Source organism: Apis mellifera, linkage group LG6, assembly GCF_003254395.2.
Source record: "Apis mellifera strain DH4 linkage group LG6, Amel_HAv3.1, whole genome shotgun sequence".
Classification (NCBI taxonomy): Eukaryota; Metazoa; Arthropoda; class Insecta; order Hymenoptera; family Apidae; genus Apis; species Apis mellifera.
Genome location: NC_037643.1, coordinates 550,549 through 573,264, shown reverse-complemented (window position 1 = coordinate 573,264; position 22,716 = coordinate 550,549). Strand labels below are relative to the sequence as shown.

Sequence of the window (22,716 nt, the reverse complement as noted above, 5' to 3'; positions counted from 1 at the left end):
TATAAATTATACATATTCGAAGATATAAAAATTTAAAAATTTTTATTTTATAAATAATAAATATTTAAATATATTATATAATATAGTGATAAAACAACGAAATATTTATTCTATTTGATTATATGAATTAAAAGTTATGTAAAATGAAGTTAGCTATTAATAATTTGCGATTATCTGATATATTATCGCGAATTATATTGTTACTCAATGTTGTATTTGTGATTGTTTATATTAAGTATTTAAAGAAATAAAAATAATTTTTAAATTTTAAATGTGCGATATGTAAAATTTATACAATATCATTGAAAGAATAATTAAAATTATTTATCTATTTTATAAAAGCTTTATGAAATAATATGAAAATGATATATTTTAATGAAATGTAAACAATCCATATTGAAATATTTATAAGGCAATTAACAATCAAAGATAGTCATTTTGGAATATAAATGAACGGAATAAAAAATATGAAAGATTGTAGAGTAAAGTTTTGTTATCGATACTGAATATGTGGGTGTTTGATAAAGAAACATTAGATTTTTCATAATTATAATATATTTACCATTATTTTCGCTTTTTCATAATTTAAACATGTTTTCCATAATATCCAATTTCCGAAAAATTTTAGAAGATATTATAGGTAAATATGATTTTAAATTGGTATAGTATAATTTTATTTATTTAAGAAGAAAACGGACATTAATAAATGCAAAGAAAAAATATATATAGTTTTATAAGCATATTTAGATAATGGAATAATTTTTTTCTATTAATAATATATAATATATAATAATATATAATAATATTTTTTTATTTTAAAAATAATTTTATAAATTTTATAATTTTTATATTTGTTATATTTAATTTTTACTTATTTTTTTTCTCCATTTTATCAAAATTATATAATATATGATATTAAACAATAATAATAATTTATATTATAAATAATTTATAATAAATTTATATATATATTTTTTTAGTTGAATATATTGACGTTGATTTTACACTTTGGTTATCATGGCTTTTAATGCCGCTTTTGATAACATTTTTACTTCCTCTTGTGATTGTGGCATTATTATATTTAACTGCATTAATATTATATGTATATAAATTACATAGGTAAGTTATAATTATATGAGTGTATATTAGAAATAAATATTATAACAAATAGTTTATTTTATTTTAATAGAGTTAGATTAAGAAATGCATATGAAACGGATTGGAGAAATGCAGCTCGTAATGTAGTAGCTGCAGTTTGGGATGCTCATGGTTGGATTTGGTATGGTATGTTACATATTAGATTACTTAAATATATTTATTTATTTATTTTATATTTATTTTCATAAAATATAATTAATTTTAACATCTATATATTTGTACATATTTTAGGATATGAAGTAATTGGAATTGAAAATATACCACAAAATGAACCAGTACTTTTTGTGTATTATCATGGAGCTATTCCTATAGATATTTATTATTTTATATCTAAAGTATTACTTTTAAATTCAAGATTAATTCATACAGTAGCAGATAGATTTCTTTTTAAATGTCCTGGATGGTCTATTATTTCTGATGTATTAAAAGTTATACCTGGTACAGTTCAAACATGCTCCGCTATTTTAAAAGAAGGTAATATGCTTGCTATTTCACCTGGTGGTGTATATGAAGCTCAATTTGGAGATTCTTATTATCAATTAATGTGGAAAAAACGAGTAGGTTTTGCAAAAGTTGCATTGGATGCTAAAGTGGTAAGTTATGTATATTTATACATATATTATGTACATATATTATACATATATTATGTATATTTATACATATATACATGTATATAGAATTAATATATTTATAGGAAACTTTGGAAGATTGATTTTAGAAACTAAAAAGAAAAGTTGATATACAAAAATGTTGATTGAGACTTATTTATTAAATTATAAACAAATAAATTTTGCGTTAGATAAAATTGGACGGAAACGGCGACAGTGTAACAGAGATAAAATAGCCTTGTTTTATTTCCATCTTGTTTTGGTCAAATTTTAATTGCTTATAATTTAATAATTAGCTTTCTAATTTTTCTTGTGCTTATTTTGGGCTCTAGAATTAATTCTCCAAAAATATCCTATAAATGTATTAACATCTTGTCTATGATGTATATGTATATATCATACATACATATATACATATATACATATATATGATTATATTATAATATATATCATAATTTATATATATTACTGTTATAAAATACTAATATTTTTGTATTAACAGTGCATAATACCTTTATTTACAAAAAATATTAGAGAAGCATTTAGAACGATCAGTTGGGGCAGAAGAATGTGGTTAAGAATATATGCTGCTACTAGATTTCCTTTTGTACCTATCTATGGTGGTTTTCCTGTAAAATTGACCACATATGTTGGTAAACCAATTTCATATGATGAAAATCTTACACCAGAAGAGTTACAAATAAAGGTAATAAATGCAATTACTAAAATTTTATAATTTTATTTTATTCTAAATAAAATAAACGATAAATAAACGATATGTGAAATGAAATAAATATTATTTCTGTTTTAGGTTGCTGATGCGCTTAATAATTTAATAAATCAACATCAAAGAATACCTGGAAATATATCATTAGCTTTATTAGAAAGAATATATACTCCAAAGAAAGAAGAATCATAATGTTAGTATTTAGTTGAATATTATAATATTGTATCTTATACTCTGAAGTAGAAAAGTATTTAAAAAATACTAATTGAATTTCTTAGAATTTATATCTACAATTTATGGTGCTTATCATTTAATATTAACTGATAATTAAGATTTTATTAAATTTAAAATTTATATAAGATATATAAAAGGAGTTAATTTTGCGGCAACAAAACTGTACTTATTTTTTAAGCGTATCAATTTATCTATTTTTTAATTTTTATATAAATATCTAATAATTATATAATATATTTTATTTTAATTTATTTTTAAAAAAGTATATAACGAACAAATTTATTTAGATTTGGATATATTTTTTTAATATATTGAGTTTTTTTAATATCTATATATATTTTATAAATTTTATATATTATATATATTAATACAAATATCTATATTAATATAATTGATATTAAATTTGTAATTTTATACGCATAATTAAAAGCATAGTCTTTTATTTAAATATATTATAGATGTATTTTTATTGTAGAGTTCTTAATGTAAATGATTTGTAAATATATTTTTTGTTATATGAATTTGTGATATAATTATCTGTCAATAATTTTATATAAATTAGATAGTATTAGATATTATTAAGATATTGTAATAGAATATCTAATTATTCACTTATTAATTTATATATAAATAAAATAGAAATAAATAATAGAATTAAAAACTTGTGTTTTTTTTGTATTAATATTACTAGTTATTAATGCAATGTTTGTAATAATTGGTATTTTTTTAAATATTATATAACAATAATATATAAAACTGATTAATAAATAAATAATTATTATTTATTCAAATTTTATAAATGCACATCAAATAAAAATATGAATATGAATATTCGTATTTAAAATTTGAATATTTATTTTAAATTTAGCGGAATCGGAAATGTTCGCATCGATTATCGTATATTAACCGGAAGATCTAACGTGCAGCGAACCTAACGACGGCTTTTATAGTTAAAATTTCTTTCCTGAGGGTATCTTCGGATACCTTGTTATATTCATCGAACGGCTTTGAACAGGCATCATTTTTTACAGCTATAAGAATCGCGTTTATGCGAATTCTATTTAACGGTAAAAACTGATTGACTTTGTATAACAAAAATTACTTATTTCTTTGTTAGGATTTTGATTTCTGTGACGTAAAATATATAGTCATGGGCGTGGATGTGGAAGTTCTTTCTCCTGGAGACGGTAATTATTCTGTTCATGATTATTCTTTGCTTTTATTTTTTAATTGTTGTTTCTTTCTATTCAATTTATTTTCAAATTATATTTTAATAATTACTTTTCTATTCAATTTCAAATAAATATTGTTAATTGTATTGCTATTAAAATATGCCGGAAAATTTAGTCGATGAGATTTATTTACAACCTGAAAATTTATTTGCAAATTTAAAAGCATAGATTTTTCGAATTATTCCATTTTAAATAAAATGATTTCGATTTTTATTTAATATGGTTAAAAAATATAAAATGTTTTAATACTTAATAGTTTTCATTTATAATGCAAATTTCTTGGAATGGTATTTTGTCTATATAGGCCAGACATATCCAAAAACTGGACAGACTGTAGTTGTTCATTATACAGGTAAATATTTTTAAAACGTTTCATATATATCATATATATATATATATATATTGATAGTAATTTTTAAAAACAAATAAAAATTTCAAATTTATGTACATATTAAAATATATTTACATTATAAGATTTTTATTAAGTAGTTTTGTTTTGTTGACAGAATATTTTAAGAAGAATTTAACTGAAATTTTAACTATTAAATATTTAATAGGTACTCTTGACAATGGAAAAAAATTTGATTCAAGTAGGGACCGTGGAGTACCATTTAAATTTAAAATAGGTAAAGGAGAAGTTATTAAAGGTTGGGACCAAGGAGTTGCTAAAATGTGTGTTGGAGAACGTGCTAGGTTAACTTGTTCGCCAGATTTTGCCTATGGTAGCCGAGGACATCCTGGAGTATATCCTTTAATACAACATAGATAAATATTTCTAATATTATTATATGTATAATTTCAGAATTAAATATAGAAAAAAAACATAATAAAATAAATTTCATATTTCATGAAATTTATTAATTTATTAAATTAACTATTATAATAATGCCTTTTCTTGCTATTATTATTGTTCTTAAATGAATTTTTTAATAATATAATATTTAATTGTATTATTAATTATATAAAAAAAATTTATTTATTATAGTATTATCCTTGACATAGATACACTATTCCTCCAAATGCTGTTCTCATCTTTGATGTGGAATTATTGAAGGTGGAGCCTTGAAGTGTTTTTCAAGTGTATCAAATTGACCGCACACATCGGAATCACAGATAATTAAATGCTTCGAATTATATTATGTTAAATAAATTGCACGAGAGTATATGTCTCGCATATTAATTTAATTGCTCGTAAAAACAAAAGAAAAAAAAAATTAAGACTTTAATTCATTTTGCATAATTATATAAATTATAAATTAAAGGTAAAAATCTCAGAAATCATCAATGACCAATTATATGATGTGAGATATTAAAATATTTTTTTTTACGATTTTATGTTATAATTTATACTATTCATTTTGAGACTACTTGCATTCCTATATTATGAGTAATTGAATTAAAATAAATTTTGAAGCAAATTATAATTCGAATAATCTGTGTTCATTCCAATTACTTAGTACTTGATAAACAATCACCTGGATATTTTGTACAAAATCTTTCAATGATGCAAAAAGAAATACTGTAATAATGGTAATGTAATAGTATAAACATTTACACAGAAATATTCAATAAAAAAAGAACTGTTTTGTCTTCAAGTATATGAATATTTATTAGCCCATAATTACATTTACTTACTATTTAAATTTTTTAAATTTTTATATTTATATACACAATTTTGAATAAATTTGATTTGTTGTAAATATTTAATTTTGTTAAAGTTTTTTTAATTATATACAATATTATATTATATTATATTAGTATAGATAGTATAGATAGGCAAGTTATTAAATCTTGTTAATAAAATAACATTGAAATATATCGTGTAATTTATAAATATGTAATATTGATATATATCAATATGATATTGATATATAAACATGTCAAATTATATAATGACTTTTCAAAAGAATTTTGAACATTATTTTGTGAATTGCATACTATTAGTTTACATATTATAAATAATAAAATAATTTTGAATTCTTTTTTTAATATTTTTGCGTAATAAATTTATCAAAATTGAAATAATTTCAATTAGAAATAAATATTAAGAATAAATATTAACAATTTATAAATATTAAAAAATACATATATACATATAAATAATTGATTTTAAGTATCATTGCACTTAATAAATGTATCAAATAAATTATCAAATATGTATCGAATATGTAAAAATATTTTCTACATTTTTTAATATAAAAATATATAAATAAATTAAATCAATTATAATTGACAACAATTATATAAAGTCCAATTTAATAAAAATATCATAATAAAGAAAAATTATTCTAATAAACAAACAATTCTGGGAAATGTATTTCATAAGCTGGAGCTTGATTTGGTTTAGTATCTGTTGGTGGTCCTGGTTGACTTGAATTTCGTGGATCAACAGATAATGTATTAAATATTTCTGATAGTTTACTTTGTAAAACATCATGCTAAAAAATTATTTATTTTTAGATTATTTTTATAGTAAAATAAAGTAATAAGAATTATTATTATTATTATACCTTTGGTTGTGTTTTTGATACCAAATCTTGAAATGGTGCGTTTCTAAAAAAGTGCGATAACTGCAATCGTTTTTCTTCTTCCATTATATGATTATTGTTATTTTCAGTTAGAATTCGTTTCATACTTTCAAAAGTCAATTCTTCTCCTGGTAATTTCTAAAAAAAAAAAAAAAAAAAAAAAATATTTTATAAAAAATAAATTATTAAAAAAATACAAATAAATTAAAAATATATGCAAAGATGTACTTTTTGAACACCAGGAGACGAACCACCACTATCTAATTCTGCAGCACCAGAATTAATATCGCCTAACGAATTTCTTCCGCTATCAACCCACGAATGCCTAAAGAGAAAAAAATAAAATTTTGATAATTTTTAATATTATAACTAATAAGAAAATGAAAATTTAAATTGAAATAATACCGATGTTGTAATGAAATACTATTATAACCAGATCCTTGTTGCAATTTTCCGCTGTCAAGACCAGCTCCTTTTAAACATTCGCTTAAAACAGTTTGATCGACTAATAGAATAGGTGGTAATCTAGAAGATAAACCAGTATCATACTGAAATTGTAAATCAGGTAAAAGATGAGATGCTTCCTTTCGTCGTATTTCTACAATCTTAAAAATAAAAAAAAAATAAAATTTAAAAAAATCAGAACTATCACACGTGTAGAATGAAGTAAGTAATTTGTTACTTACTTTATTTGCATAATCCATGAGTGAAGTAATATTACAAACATAAGATATTAGTACAAGCAAACTTATGACAATAGCGTGCAAATTAAATTTCAACGAAATACTGATTTGGCCACTTGTTAAAGATAAATCCTGAAGACTCAGTACTAATCTTAGCAATTCTAATACTGTTTCTTCTGAAGCCAATTCTACGGCAAGTAATGCCAATGTTGTATATATAGATTCCACGTTTTCAACTTTGTTACTTGCCAATTCTAATGATTCGTATAATGCTAAATAGATTTCAGGGCCATGTTTACGAATAAAGATCACATCTGGTCTGGATGCTTTTTCAATAGTAAGATCAAGTTGTGCAACATTTACCCTATTAATATAAAATTGTGTTTAAAATGATTCAATTCATTTAATTATGATAATTTAAATTAAAAATATTTGTTATTAACCCACTTACGTGGGTTTTGCGAGTTTTGTAATATTTTGATGCCTATCGATTAAAGTATGAAAGATTTTTTGTACTAAAAGTCGCATTTCAGCATCAGCTGCCAATGACATTCTTAATAACGGTTCTAAAAAACTTGGTGGAAATGTTGTATTTAAATGTATAGTTTGATATTTTGTGCCAACCTAAAATATATTTATAAAAATGTAATATATATATGTAATATATATATGTATATATGGACATATATATATGCACACACGCACGCGCATACATGCCCATATATTTTCTTTATGTTATACATTACTTTTAAAAGAGATTTTAGAAGAATACTTTGAAGTAATACATCTCCTTTACCAACTGAAACTATACGATCTGGTTGACTATATGGAACTTTACTCATTATAAACATCATAATTTCTATTTTCTGGTAATCTGGAAGATGATTTGCAAATTCTCCAAGGGCATTAATAAGTGCCTCTTGATATAATTGTTCATCATTACTTGAAGATTGATTTCTTGTTACACTGACTCTAAGATGAGATAATAAAGAATTTATTATTTCCAAAACAGAGGGACCTTTAAAAAATATTATTTTTATTAATTTCATAATACAAATATATATTATTTTATTATTTCTTTATTAAAACATACCAACACTTTCGCCAGCTGCAATTGAAATAATTTTAGATAAGGTGTCAGCTATACTTGTTCGAATTTTGGGAGACGATTTCGAATGATCATCAAGATGAGTCATTAATGCTTCCACAACTGTATAAGAATATTGTGACTAAAAATATTTGATAATAATTATATATTTTTCTCTTTTAAATACTTATTAATTAATACCTATTAAATAATAATATTTATTGATTTATTGTGTACTAACCTGAATTGAAAACATAATAATTCTAAAAGTATGAATTGCAAAATAATTAGGAACCCATAATTGATGATTATCTAAGTGTCTGTAAATAATTTTTATATTATTATTTTTATTATTTGTAATAAATATTATTTTTGTTTTTAAAAAAAAATATTCCAGGATATTTCAATAACTTTGTTTGAATATCTTCATTATTTGTAATAATATGAATAAATTTTATTTCATTTTATGAAGAAAAAAAATAATATGATATATTTTTTGTATGAATAGAAGATATTTCAAGATCATCTGCATTTTTTAATCAAGATGTTATTATTTTTTCATATATAATAATCGATTAAGCAATTTAAGGAGTTATTATCAAAGTCATTTAAAGTTAAATCTATTTACAAAATAATTTTCTTTACTTTAGAGAAGATGTTCAAAATATTAACTATTTATGATAATGCAAAATTGCAATCTTTGAATTATTGAATCATATGCATATTTTATTTTTTATTTTTTGATTTATTTGATTTCTTTAATTTATTTCAATATATGTTGCATTTTTAATTCATTAAATAATCATCAAACAATATGCAACATAACAGATGCTCAGTGTATTATATTTGAAAAATAAAAAATACTTTAAATGAACTTTACCTAAATGGATAAGATCAGAATCTTGAACAGAATCAGTTTTAAAGCTTCTGATTTAATGTCATTGGATTTTTTGTAGAAAAGTTTTAAAAAGATTCTTTATCAAGAATAAATTATCAACAATAAATTACGTTAAAAAAAATAAATAAAATATATGTTTGACAATAATTCAAAGCTTGTAATTTTATAAATGGTTTCGTACATTTTCTTTAAAATAAAAAGGATATTATATAAGCAGATTTGATTTAAAATAACTTTGATTTTAATAGTCTTTTGAATTGGTTTTAAAGCCGACTATCATATAGACATAAAAAAAACTTACAGCAATGTGCCCATTCATGCAAAAATACATTATATTATATCCTTTCTCATATCAAACAAAAACATCATACATAAAATTTTTTTCATATTATTACAAATAACGAAGATATTAAAAATTATTATATTATTCTATACATGAGGTAATTCATACATTAAATGATAAATTTTAAATTCTAAACAATTAATTATTATTAATTAAAAACAAACCTTAGAACAGGTCTAATAACACATCTAATATGACCAAATGATGCTCGTCCAACTAATTCTCGCATACAAGTTTCTGCAAATTGTGGTGGATCAGATTGTTCTGTGGGATTATTTTGTGTTGTATCTTCTTTGTTAGAATATCTATAAAATAAAATTATTATATAATATAGATAGTAATTATATATATTACATGTATAGTAATTATATATATTACATGTATTCATTTTATATACCTTGAATTCTGCATATTGTATAATAATGATGGAACAATTTTATCCATATGTACAGGTTCCCAAATATTTTCTACTAGATCATCAGAAAGTGTTTTTCTTACAACACCCTACATTAGTTTTAATTCATTAATAAAAACATATAATAATAAATTAATTATATTTTTATATTTAATTGTATACTAATTATAATATATCTTTAAAATAAATATATATCCAATTTCGATTTTAATATATAAAATATATTTATTGAATTATAATTATAGATGTGTGAATATATAAAAATCATACTTGTAATCCCTGAATTCCAGCAAGTCTTATTTGTTTGCGAATTGCAGGATCGTTGTGGTTTGAGTGGCACATTGCAGAGTATTTTGATACAAAGAAATCGTAACGTGTGTGATAAGACGGCGTATCTTGTTCGATGTTGGCAAACCGGACAAACTAGAAGAAGCCAGCACTTTGTTCAACTGAATTGAAAGATGTTAAAAATGAAATTACTTTTAATAAATTAAATAAAATTATCATATATATATATATATATATATATATATATATATATGAGCATTTTATAAATATATAAGTATATATGATAATACACATATAAATATAATATAATATTTTAAATTATTTAATAAAACTTACAGATTGTGTTGCCAATATTTGTAATTGTGGATCTGTAGATTCCAATAATTTCTGTATCATTTTTAAAAAACTTTCAACAAATAAATTTAAAGTCTGAGCATGACATGCTACTAAAAGCTGATCCATTGCTTCCATTGCAATAACCACAAATCCATTTCTTCTCCTATTATAAATGTGTTTATTTTAAAATTTTTATATTCAAATATGAAAATATTTAATACATTTAAATAAAATTTTCAAAATAATTGATTAATGACATATAATTATTTATGATTACTATATAATATAAATAAATAAGAATTTACATTAATCACATGAGTTTTTATAATTATTAAATATAATTATATTTTTTATTATTATATTAGATTCTTTTTATCATACCTGTAAATATCTCTGGAAGCTCTTTGAAATAAATATTCTCCAATTCTGTCTAGTTTTTCTGGACTGCTTAATGAATAAAAGGTCAATTTTTCCATGTTATTTTTCACTAAGCCATCCTAATTATAAAAATTAATTTATATAAATATTGATATTTATTTATGATGTTACATAGTAAAATTAATATTTAAAACTATTGAATTAAAAATTAAATTTTAATAATGTATTAAATTTATTACTCAATGCTTTCTTTTAAAATAAATTTTTTATAATACATTTTTATTTAAATAGAATATTTGTAAATTAGAATTATTATTAAATAAAAAATTCGATTAATTTAGAATAATATTATAAGACAAATATAAATATACAAAATATTTATATAATTATATATTTATATAATTATATAAATTAATTTCGATTTTAATAAATGTTTTTATTTAATGAAAAAAATTATATTTATATTTTTAAATAAATTACATTTAAATAATTGTCTATATTATGATTTTGGATATTAATATATGAAAAACCATTAAAAAAGAAAATATATAAAAATTATAAGCATTTTTTATAGATGTTAAAAATATAAAACTTACTTGAGGATTTACTGGAAAAATATTATCGACAAGTCTTTTATATCGTGGACGCAAAGCTGAACAACACCAACAACAACCTAACATAAATAAAAAGAAAATATTAGAGAAGATATTTCTGTAAAATATATCAAATAAACGATAAAAACTACAAAATATAATAAAATAAAGTAAATAAATTATATATTTTAAAATAAAATCACGATACTTACCAAACATTTCGTTACAATTGAACTACTACTGTACTCACGGACAGACTTCGATCGACTGAACTAATAGAATATGTACGTAATTTTTGAGAAATAAAAAACCCTATGTGATTTTTTATATATCATTTTTACTTTCTTATAAAATCTTATACAGTATAATTTTTTATAATAATTAAAATACATAATTATTTATAAATATATAAATAAATATTTTATAGTGTATTTATATCTTTATATTACAAACGAATTACAATTGTTTTTAGAAACAAATGTTACACAAAAAAATAATCGATAATATTTCTTTCGTTTTTATCGATCTAAAGAAATCGATATGATTAATATATAAGAAAAATTGAAAGATGGCAGCATTATATGCATTTACGATAGATACATATGTACACGTATTTATTGTAATTTTATTATTTATTCTAAAAGATTTCAAATTTTTATTAAATTGAATATTATATTAAAGATATAAATATAAATACAATATAGTGAATCTATTAATTAGCTTTTTATCGATTTTAAAGAGCTTGAAGTATGTTGCAAAATATCATTTTTTTTTTTATATAGAGTTTTTTTTTTTTTTTTATAGAGTTTCTCAAAAATATGGAAATATCCGTTAATTGAGATAATTTTAAATAACATTTTTTTTTATAAAAACTTTCATTATAGTTTTAGTAATAAGTTATTAATAAAAAAACATTGGCCAATCACAGAATGCATCTAATCGAGTCATGATAGTAGCATTGGTTACTTGCCGGCGATCGAACACGAACAAGTAATATGTGTCGAAAAAAGTATATTGAATATAACAAATATTTTTTTATCAATAAAAAAATTATATCGAATTATATCATGAACAATTAATAAACAATAATATTCAATACATTTACTTCCATGTATGTCATTTGGATTTGTACTCAATCGATAACACGTAGCCAATATAGATGAAGTATATGCTCCGAAATTACTTAAGGTTTTTTATTAATAACTTGTTAATAAAGCCATAATGAAAGTTTTTGTAAGGAAAAAACTCAAATTATTTCAGAAATCTTAAGTTGAATGAATGTTCTCATATTTTTTGAATATTCTGAATTAAAAATGTGATCAATATTAAAATTTTTTATAATTAGAGATGACTTTAATTTTCGAATTATTTGTAAAATACTATACTATATATTGAATTCTACTTATATATATATATGTATTTTATTTATGTATCAATATATAACTGAAATTTATCTATAAAGAATTATTAATTATTAATTATATATATTTAATGTCTATGAATAATATAATTATTTATATATAAATATCTCTTTAGTATTTTTTATTTCATTTATGAAATTATTTATGAAATTAATTTTTTTAGAATTAAAATTTTTATATTAATTTATTTATTATTATATTTAAATATAGAATTACGGAATTTGATTATTCATAAAATTATTATTATTACAATTATTTTTGATTTTTAATAAAAATTTTATAATACTATTATGTTCAATATAATTATATATTATATTCAATGTAATATTGTAATTATTTTATTTATATAAAATATTGATACTAATTAATTATTCATATTTTATTCTATTTTATTTTATAATTACAGATATGTATTTTATTCTTTAATTACTCATATTTTATTATAATAAATATATTAAAAAAAATAATAGCATTGAATCATTTGTGATCAATATTAAAATTTTTTTAAACATAAATTTTAAACATATTAAATATTTTTAACATAATTTTTTTTAATTTATTAAAACATAAATTAAATTATTACATTTAATTTATTACATTTAATTTTAAGAAGAAATTTATTTAATTATTCATCTTCTATAATTTTTTCTCAGTTTTATTTTTTTTATTAAACAATATGAAATTTTTATAATTCAATCATTATTGTATTTTTTTTTATATTTTAAATTAGATTTTTATATTTATCGAGCAAAACAAATTACTCTTACAAATTAATAAAAAATTTTTTATTGTATGTTGAATATAAGAAATTTAAATGTTATTTCTTAAATAAATTTTATATACATTAGTAAAAATGATTTGCATTTTTTCATTTTTTTATTATAAGAAATTAATATAGAATATATTAAATAATAAGAATATTTATATATATACACAGGGCATTTCAATTAATTTAATCATCTCGAATAATTATAAAACACATTTATGAAAATTATTAAATATGAAATTTAAATAGCTTTGAGGAGCACATCTTATAAGTACTTTTTTTTTTAATTGAAAGCATTTCGAAAATTTGAAGATTTTGATTATAAATTTTAAAATTTCAATTATTTTGATTTTTTTAAGTGAAATTATCTATTTTTTGTATTATAAATCGATAGAATATGAAATTCTAAATAAAAATGTATTGATATGTTCTAATCTAATTAATAGTTAATGATATATTAACAAAATAATTTTTAATATATTTTTAAAATAAATGTTCGAACTTCTTTCAATTTTAATATAACACATTTGTCAAAAACTTTTGCAACAAGTAATAAATTTTTTTCTATAAAATGTTTTATTTACAAATAAGGCGATTTTTAATAATCATAAAGAGTTAATTTAAAAAATATATATTATTGATCACAAAATAATATTTGCATTAATCAAATTGATTACTAACAATATTAATATGTGGTATGGTATACTCAATGATTAATTTAGATTATATACTATTGATGATATTTAATAGAATGAAAATATAAAAATATTTTTAAAGATATTACTACAAGATTTTGTTACAAGATATATTCGTTTATCGATATAATTTTAATATGATAGTTTCCTTAATATATTATATAAAAGAATTATGATAGGTATTGTAGAGATAATTTTCCAATGAATGGAAAATCGCAATTACAATGAAAATTTTTATAACCATTTTATTTTAATTTTATAACCATTAGATTTTATTTTACTAGATTTTTTTTTAGAAAATTTAAAAAAAATAAAATATATTTTAATTCATTATCGATACAAAAAAATATCAAATAAATAAATATAATATATTTATTTCACAAGTAATTAGAAATCTATTTCTTTATTAATTATATCGTTGAATTAAAATTGAGAGATATCAGTTTAAACACTTTATTTTAATTTCTAAATAATAAGTATATATTAATGATTATTGTTAATATATCGTTAACTTTAGAATATATAAAATATATTGTTTATTTAGAATATATAAAAGTCAATATATTTTTATGTAAAATTTGATATATTACTTACGATATAAAAAATAGATTATATAAAAAAATTAAGATGATCTTGAAATTTTTAAAATATTTATTCATAAAAAAATTCATATATTCATATCATATATTCATATTATATATTATATATTCATAATTCATATCAAATTCATTTAAATTTTATGTCTTAATTTTTTATAAAAAAATTCTATGTTTTAATTTTCGTAAAATATATCGTTTAAGTTATAGTTTATAGTTATTCGAAATGATCAAATTAATTGAAACACTTTGTATATTAACATGTATCCAATGAAAAATGAAACTATTTTAAAATAAACGCATGAGCGGTTGTCACTCAAAGTGATTTAGAATATATTAACACAGTCTTCGAAAATCAATAATATACAATACTAGCCTATAAATGTATTATTGTAAATGTATATATATAATTTTCATATAAAATGTTATATGAAAATTATTTTTTATATATATATAGTATATTATATAAAATATTAATATATATTGGTGGAAATCTTTGGAAGATCGATTCTACAGCCAAAAATAAATATAAAAATTGATACATAAAATTGTTGATTGAAATTTATTTATTAATAATAATTTATTATAATTATGCTTATATTAGAAATGAGATGAAATTAGAGAAATAGATGATGGATATAAAATTGTTTACTTTATCTTATTGTTTCATTTCGCAAATTTTTATTATTTATAATTTATTAAACATAATTTATTAATATTAATTAACTGATATTTTTATATATCAATATTTTTATATCATATTTTTGTTTATTTTGATCTCTAAAATTGATTTATCCAGATCATGTCCACAATATATATATATAATAAAAATATAAATTTTTATATATTAGTTTTTTATAAATAGTTTAAACAATTAAATGTAGTGAAATTTCATTTATATGAATTATATGAACGAATATATATATAGTGAATATTCATATAAACGAAATTCTATATGATGTTTGATTATCCAAACTACCGTCAAGTATCAATCTATTTATATGAATATTTTTAAAGTATAATTTGAAGTATACATTATATCTATAATATAATAAGTAAAATTAATTCATCAAATTAATTCAAATATAATAGTTGCAAAATTGTTTTTAAATTTATAATATGATATATCTAATATGTGTATATATATGATATTAATTATATCATACTATATACATTGTACATATGATATATATTATAATATATAATTATATATTTTAAAGAAAATGTTTTGTGAAATCCTTAAATATGAATTTTAATTTTTAATTGGATGGAAAAGTCTAGCCTATTATATGAACAACTGATGCTTGCCCTTCAATGGGTTTATATAAATGGATTTTTATTATATTAATAATAAATTTATTATATTATATTATTGAATTATTAATTAGAATCAATAAAAAATTCAATAAAAATAAAATAGAAAAGCTATAAGTGTTAAATAAAAACATAATTAATTATTTTATAAATATATCAAAAATATTTTTTATTATCAAAAATTCATATTATATAATATTATATTCTATTAAATATTATATTATATATAATCTATATAATTTTAAGATAATTAATTTACTTGATAAAATTCTTAATTATCACTAATATTATGAGTAAAATCTATAACAAATGATAAAAAATTAATAGACATGTTAATTCTTGTTGATTCTTATTATAATTCATAATGATTGTTAAATATATTTAATACATTTGCACTTATATTTATTTTTTCTTAGAATTATAATTATAAAATATTTTTTTCTAAGAATAAAAGAATTGTTGTATAAATAATTTGATTATAGTAAAATATATATAAATATATATATATATATATATATATATATATAAGTTCATTCGATTTATTGATGGTTAATTTTATTTATTGATTATATAAATATTTTGATTATATTTATTGATTAATGATGGTTAATTTGATTTATTGATTATATAAATAATATTCACTATTTTATATAAATTTCATACATATGATATGTCACTTGAAAATGAAATTATTATTTTCATTTTTGTTATTAATATTTACTGCAAAAAATGTTTAAATGAAAATTAGAAAAATATATTTTGAAAGATGTTATTATTTTGATGTTATTATTTTTTTAGATAGATTAAAAGATACATTATTAATTTTATTTTTTTAAGTGGAATCATATATTTTTTAGTAAATTGTTTGAATCAACACCAAATTCTCTATAAAAAGAAATATTATATTTTATATGTGTTTATAAATTAAAAAAATTATTACATAAGAAAGATTAGATAAAATGATATTTATCTATTTATCTAATTCTTTTTTCTTGTCTTTCATATAATGAGTTTTATAAAATTCACATTAAAATATTTCCTAAACTAATTATTTTTAGATATTTAAAATAAAATTTTTTTATTTAAGATTTCGTCTTCAAGTAAATTAAGTTTGGCAAAAAAAGAACATAATTATTATAGTACAAATGAGCCTCATAGTACAATAGACTCAAGTATCATAGTACTTACACCCTGGGTCAGTGCACTTCCGTACGAGTGTTTCGAAAACGTCAGATATTTCCGTTTCAAGGCAGCATCGGATCATAGCCATGTCTTTTAGCAATGCTGTATCTCATTCGTGATTTTATCGAAACATTTATTTCTTTTTCAAATTATTTCATCACATTCACTTATCATTATTTTCTTCTTAATTTCTTATATATATAAGTTTATTAAACGAAGATTAACTATGAGCGATTAATATTGATACACTGATGCTCGGCGTCGCGACGTCTGTGTCCCACTAACCTGCATCGCACACGAGGCTACCCTTGGCAATACTTTCTCTGACTACGTCACATGCGCCTGTGCAGAATGTTGTCAACGTGAAGCAGGGGTAAGGGAGAGGAATAACCCCGTGGCGTTCTTCTAACAAAGCTTATCCTCGTCAGGGTCGCGGCCCGTATAAATCAATGCTAAAAGAGGATAGAATAGCTATCACGGTGAGCCAAATATAGAGATTGAGGATGAATTTAATTCGTTGTCAAGTTTTCGTTCATTTTTAACATTTAATATAAATAAAATTAATAATATAATAAATATTACTTAATGATAATAAATTTCTATGAATATAATTGAAGATGTTATACCAAGAGAGAGACAAATTCATTTCGATTTCTGAATTATTATACGTAATAGAAAAAATTCTATATTGTATGTAAATTGGATGTAAATGTTGATAAATAAAAAGCAATTTATTGCAAATCTTAAATTTTTTTTGTATAACAAGAATGCAGATATGATTCTGCATTTTTTTTTATTTAATGGAAAATACTTTTTATAAATAATATAATAATAAATTTTATTAATAAATTGTTCTTTTATTGTTTATTAATAAAAAATAACTATGTTTTTAATATGAGTTTAAAATTATATGATATAATTTTAAATTTGAAAAATTCGTCAAAAATTTATTACTTTAATAATTATCGATTTAATTATTAATAATTATTAATTATGAAAATATATAATTATTTTTTTAATTATTTCTTTTTTTAAATAAGTAAATAAGTCTTCTTTTAAATAAATCAGAGCAAATACTTTATAAATTATATATATATATATATTTATATATATTTAATAATTTATATACTTAATATAAATTAAGTTATTATTTATATACTTAATTATAATTAATTTATTATAAATATTATAAATAATATTTATAATAAATAGATCTTTTTATAATAAATAGATCTTTTATTTTTTATTACAAGATTCAGAATTATTTATTAAGATATAATTGCTATTAATTTTTTATTACTAATTTTTGATGAAAAAGTTAAAAATTTTTATAAAATAGCGGTCGGAATCGGAAAAAAAACATCGTAATCAATTATAATTTAATAATTATTAATTATTCTGTAAAAATATTCATTTTTTCAATTATTTCTTTTTAATATTAAATTGAATCAATAATTTTATAAGTAATTTCTTTAATTTTTCTAAAGTTTCTACATATGGATTTTTCTCTTTTTCATTATATTTTTAAATTTTGTAATTGTAATTGTTTATGAAAAATAAAAATTATAATATATCATGCCATATACTTGTTAAAAAAAAATAACATAAATTTAAAAAAAATTAATGATTTTAGAGAATATGAATAGAATTGCAGAAATCATATGAAATTGAAAGTTAATGTTTTGGAAATTCACTTATAGAATTATAAAAAATGTAAGTAATAATGTTTTTTTTTATACTTCAATGATTCAATAATTGCAAATTTTGTGTTATTTCATTTTTCTAATAAATAACAGATATCATTCTAACATAATTATAATGTAATTATTTTATTATCTATAATTTACAACATTAATAATATAAAACAGATATATTTGTATTCATATATTTTTATGTTTATTATCTAAAAATTTTTGAATAATAAACTTTGAATTCATAAAATGTATCACAATGGTTTATAAAAATTTATAATGATGATATAATATATAATAGCAATAATAATAGCAATAAAATTAAAATATATATATATCTATAATATATATATTTATTAATTATAAACCAAGTTATAGATATAAATATATTTGAATATAAAAATAAAAAGAATATCGATATATTGGGTTGGCAACTAAGTAATTGCGGATTTTTTTTAGAAAATCAAAGACAATTTTTTCATGGAATTAAATAACTTTATTCTGTAATGTGTTGCCCATTTTGATCAATAACCTTTTGCCATCTTTCAGCATCATAATCCCACGTTCATAAAACTTCTGGTTTTTATTAGCAAAAAACTGAATCGGGTACGATTTGATATCATCATCATTATTGAAATTTTTACCATTCAAGGAGTGAATGTAAAGATCGAAACAAAAAATCAGATAGTGCAAGGTCAGGACTATATGGTGAATGTGGCAAAACATCCCAACCAAGCTCCAATAATTTTTGCCGAGTGACCAAAGATGTGTGTGGTCTTGCATTGTCATGATGGAATACAACACCTTTTCGATTTGTCAATTCGGGCCGCTTTTCTTCAACTGCATTGTTTAATTTCATTAGTTGTTCAATGTAGACAACAGAATTAATCGTTCGGTTGGATGGTAAGAGTTCAAAATAGACAATTCCTTTGTAATCCCACCAAACTGATAACAAAACCTTCTTTTGATGAATACCAGCTTTTGATGTTGTTCGAGCTGGTTCACGTGGCCTGCTCCACGATCTTTTCCGCTTGATATTGTTGTAAACAATCCATTTCATTTTTCATCGCCAGTTATCAGTCGTTTTAAAAATGGATCATTTTCATTACGTTTCTTTAGCAAATCGCAGCTGTTAATGCGTTGCGTTAAATGCTTTTCTTTCTGTTCGTGAGGAACCCATGTATCGAGTTTTTGAACATAGCTAAGTTGTTTTAAGTGGTTTTCAATGCATGTATGTGATACATGAAGCTTCTCTGCAATCTCACGAATTGTACTGTGCCGATCCGAATCGATGATTGCTTTGATTAGGTTGTCATCAACTTCAACTGAAATCCGCAATTATTTAGTTGCCAACCCAATATAATAATCTATTTTTATACTTTAATTGCATTTTCTTTTTGATTGATTTATTTATTTATCAATTTTATTTATCAATTTTATTTGTCATATTTATTTATCATATCAAAACTATAAATTTTAAATATTTTTGATTTTATAATTTTATTATATCAAATGCAATTCTAATATTAAGTATATGATTAGTCCTAATCTACATAACATATAATGATGTAACTTACATACTAGATATAATAACTAAACCATTGCATGACATATATGAAAAATATTATTAAAATTTAAATTTATTATTAGAATTTATATTCATTTTTAGAAAATATTAAAATATTTATTGTATCTTCTTCATGATTTTATTGTATCAAAAATCCATATTTGATATCTAAAATGTTCGCTGTTCATTATATATCCTCAAGAGTGCATAATATATGTATTTAATGATATTATTAGATTTGTGATTCATTATGGAACTAATATTGAATGAGAGAAAATAAAACCAAGAAATATTTTAAAGATTACCTATTTGGTATTTTAAGTTAAATTTATCAAAATTTACATTTATATTAAATGTTTTATTTTCAGAAGAACATTTAACAGAAAAATCCTGGAAGATTAAAAAAGTAAAAAAAATTGTTACATGAATTCGATACGTGGAAATGTACAAAAGAAGAAAAAACATTGCATTCTTGCACAATGTAAATTAATGAAATTAATATATCAAAAGTTAAAAATTAAAAATATAAAAAATTATCTGATATTGAGAATCTCTTGAAAAAATATTATGATAATAATAATTCATAAAATAATACTGATTTAGAATGATAATAGTATAATTGATAAAATAACAATATGTTATAAAAATATTATAAATTATATTATAAAATATAAATTATAAAAATATAATTGAACAATCAAATTATAGATTTCATTTATGATTTTGAAGATGAACAATATATATACGGACAGAAACCAGATAAATATCAAACGTCAAATATAAATATCAAATATAACTTTTCCAAATTTTTGTATAAACTTATAGTATTGAAAAAAAAAATTTTTTTTTGAATTATTTATATTTTATTGATTTAAATTTTTTTTATGTCTTAAATAAATTGATAAGAATAATTAATTCTTATTAATTATTATTTTTAATTATTTTCAGAATTCATTTTGTAATTATACATTAATAATAAAATATATAGTTTAGTTTTAAAAGTGCTTATATCTGAAGGTCATTATCAAAAATTATCATGTACAAAAATTTATTATTAATATTTTAAAAATAATAAAAATAATATTTTTCAAATTCAATATTTCTTAATATTGATTTCATTTCAAGTTTCAGATTCATTCGATCCAACACGATATTTTGAATTCGATTATTTTTATAAATCACGTATTATACATTACATTATATATTTTTCTTTATTTCTTCCAGTTAAAAAAAAATGAAATCAGACATATAATGATATCGCAATGATAAAAGTCATAGCGTTAGATATAATCAGTCTTAACTCACAATAAATTATAAAATACAATTATTGTTAACAAATAAACTATAGAAAATATTATTAAACATGTATATTGTATAAGATAAACAAGAAAATAATAATTTTTAAATAAATATAATAATGATGATTATATTAATGTGATGGTAATAATAAAACAGAAACTTCCATATTGTATTGGAAGTGTAACGTTTGACAATTGCTATTTAATTGGTCGGATTATTATATCTGATTATAAGAGAGAATAAAATCTCTCATATATAAAATTATAGAAAAATATTGTTATCTATATTCTATATTCAAAAAATAATAATATAAGAAAAATTAGAAAGATAAAATTTTAAAATTTAATATAAAAGGATATATATATTTCTCTTTTTTTTATATGATTCTTGTTTTTATTTACAGCAAAAAACATAAATAATATATTCAATGAAAAATTATCGATATTTAAGCTGTTATAATTTCATAAAAAAAAATTATACAATAACTAATTTTATAATTTTTTTCGCCAAATTATTAATTTTAATTTTAAATATCAGAATTAAGTAGATTTAAATTTTTATCGTTTTTTAATATATATTTAAAGTTTAATAATTTAATAAAAAAAAACATATATATATATATAAAACAAATATAACAAGTCTATTAGATTAATTAAAAAAATTTTTTTAGTGTCTTT

The 22,716-nt window shown here is 19.6% G+C and overlaps 3 protein-coding genes across 4 annotated transcripts; 2 read left to right on the top strand and 1 right to left on the bottom strand.

The window, feature by feature from the left end:
* The first annotated feature begins 340 nt into the window (after window positions 1–340).
* LOC552089 (transmembrane protein 68) lies at window positions 341–2,899 on the top strand. The gene is made up of 6 exons (XM_003251751.4): window positions 341–640; window positions 981–1,119; window positions 1,190–1,284; window positions 1,390–1,751; window positions 2,269–2,472; window positions 2,578–2,899. Exons 1-6 carry the CDS (start codon window positions 592–594, stop codon window positions 2,683–2,685), a joined length of 957 nt encoding a protein of 318 aa, XP_003251799.1. The 5' UTR covers window positions 341–591; the 3' UTR covers window positions 2,686–2,899.
* Window positions 2,900–3,671: 772 nt separating this feature from the next.
* On the top strand, window positions 3,672–5,554 carry LOC552115 (12 kDa FK506-binding protein). The gene is made up of 4 exons (XM_016917186.1): window positions 3,672–3,914; window positions 4,264–4,311; window positions 4,517–4,703; window positions 4,968–5,554. Exons 1-4 carry the CDS (start codon window positions 3,878–3,880, stop codon window positions 5,023–5,025), a joined length of 330 nt encoding a protein of 109 aa, XP_016772675.1. The 5' UTR covers window positions 3,672–3,877; the 3' UTR covers window positions 5,026–5,554.
* Window positions 5,555–6,198: 644 nt separating this feature from the next.
* Window positions 6,199–17,570, bottom strand: LOC724826 (protein EFR3 homolog cmp44E). 2 transcript variants are annotated; one of them, XM_006571754.3, is made up of 16 exons: window positions 17,489–17,570; window positions 11,512–11,588; window positions 10,919–11,034; window positions 10,538–10,700; window positions 10,184–10,336; window positions 9,896–10,002; window positions 9,663–9,803; window positions 8,499–8,577; window positions 8,264–8,399; window positions 7,917–8,188; window positions 7,622–7,794; window positions 7,174–7,534; window positions 6,893–7,092; window positions 6,716–6,812; window positions 6,470–6,625; window positions 6,199–6,397 (listed from the first exon to the last, which is right to left on the bottom strand). In XM_006571754.3, the coding sequence occupies exons 1-16, from the start codon at window positions 17,568–17,570 to the stop codon at window positions 6,248–6,250; spliced, it is 2,463 nt and encodes an 820-aa protein (XP_006571817.1). In that variant the 3' UTR covers window positions 6,199–6,247. The 2 variants fall into 2 exon arrangements, with proteins under 2 accessions (XP_006571817.1, XP_001120727.1); XM_001120727.5 differs by lacking the exon at window positions 17,489–17,570 and adding an exon at window positions 11,721–11,866 and having other exon boundaries at window positions 6,248–6,397.
* Between the last annotated feature and the right edge of the window lie 5,146 nt (window positions 17,571–22,716).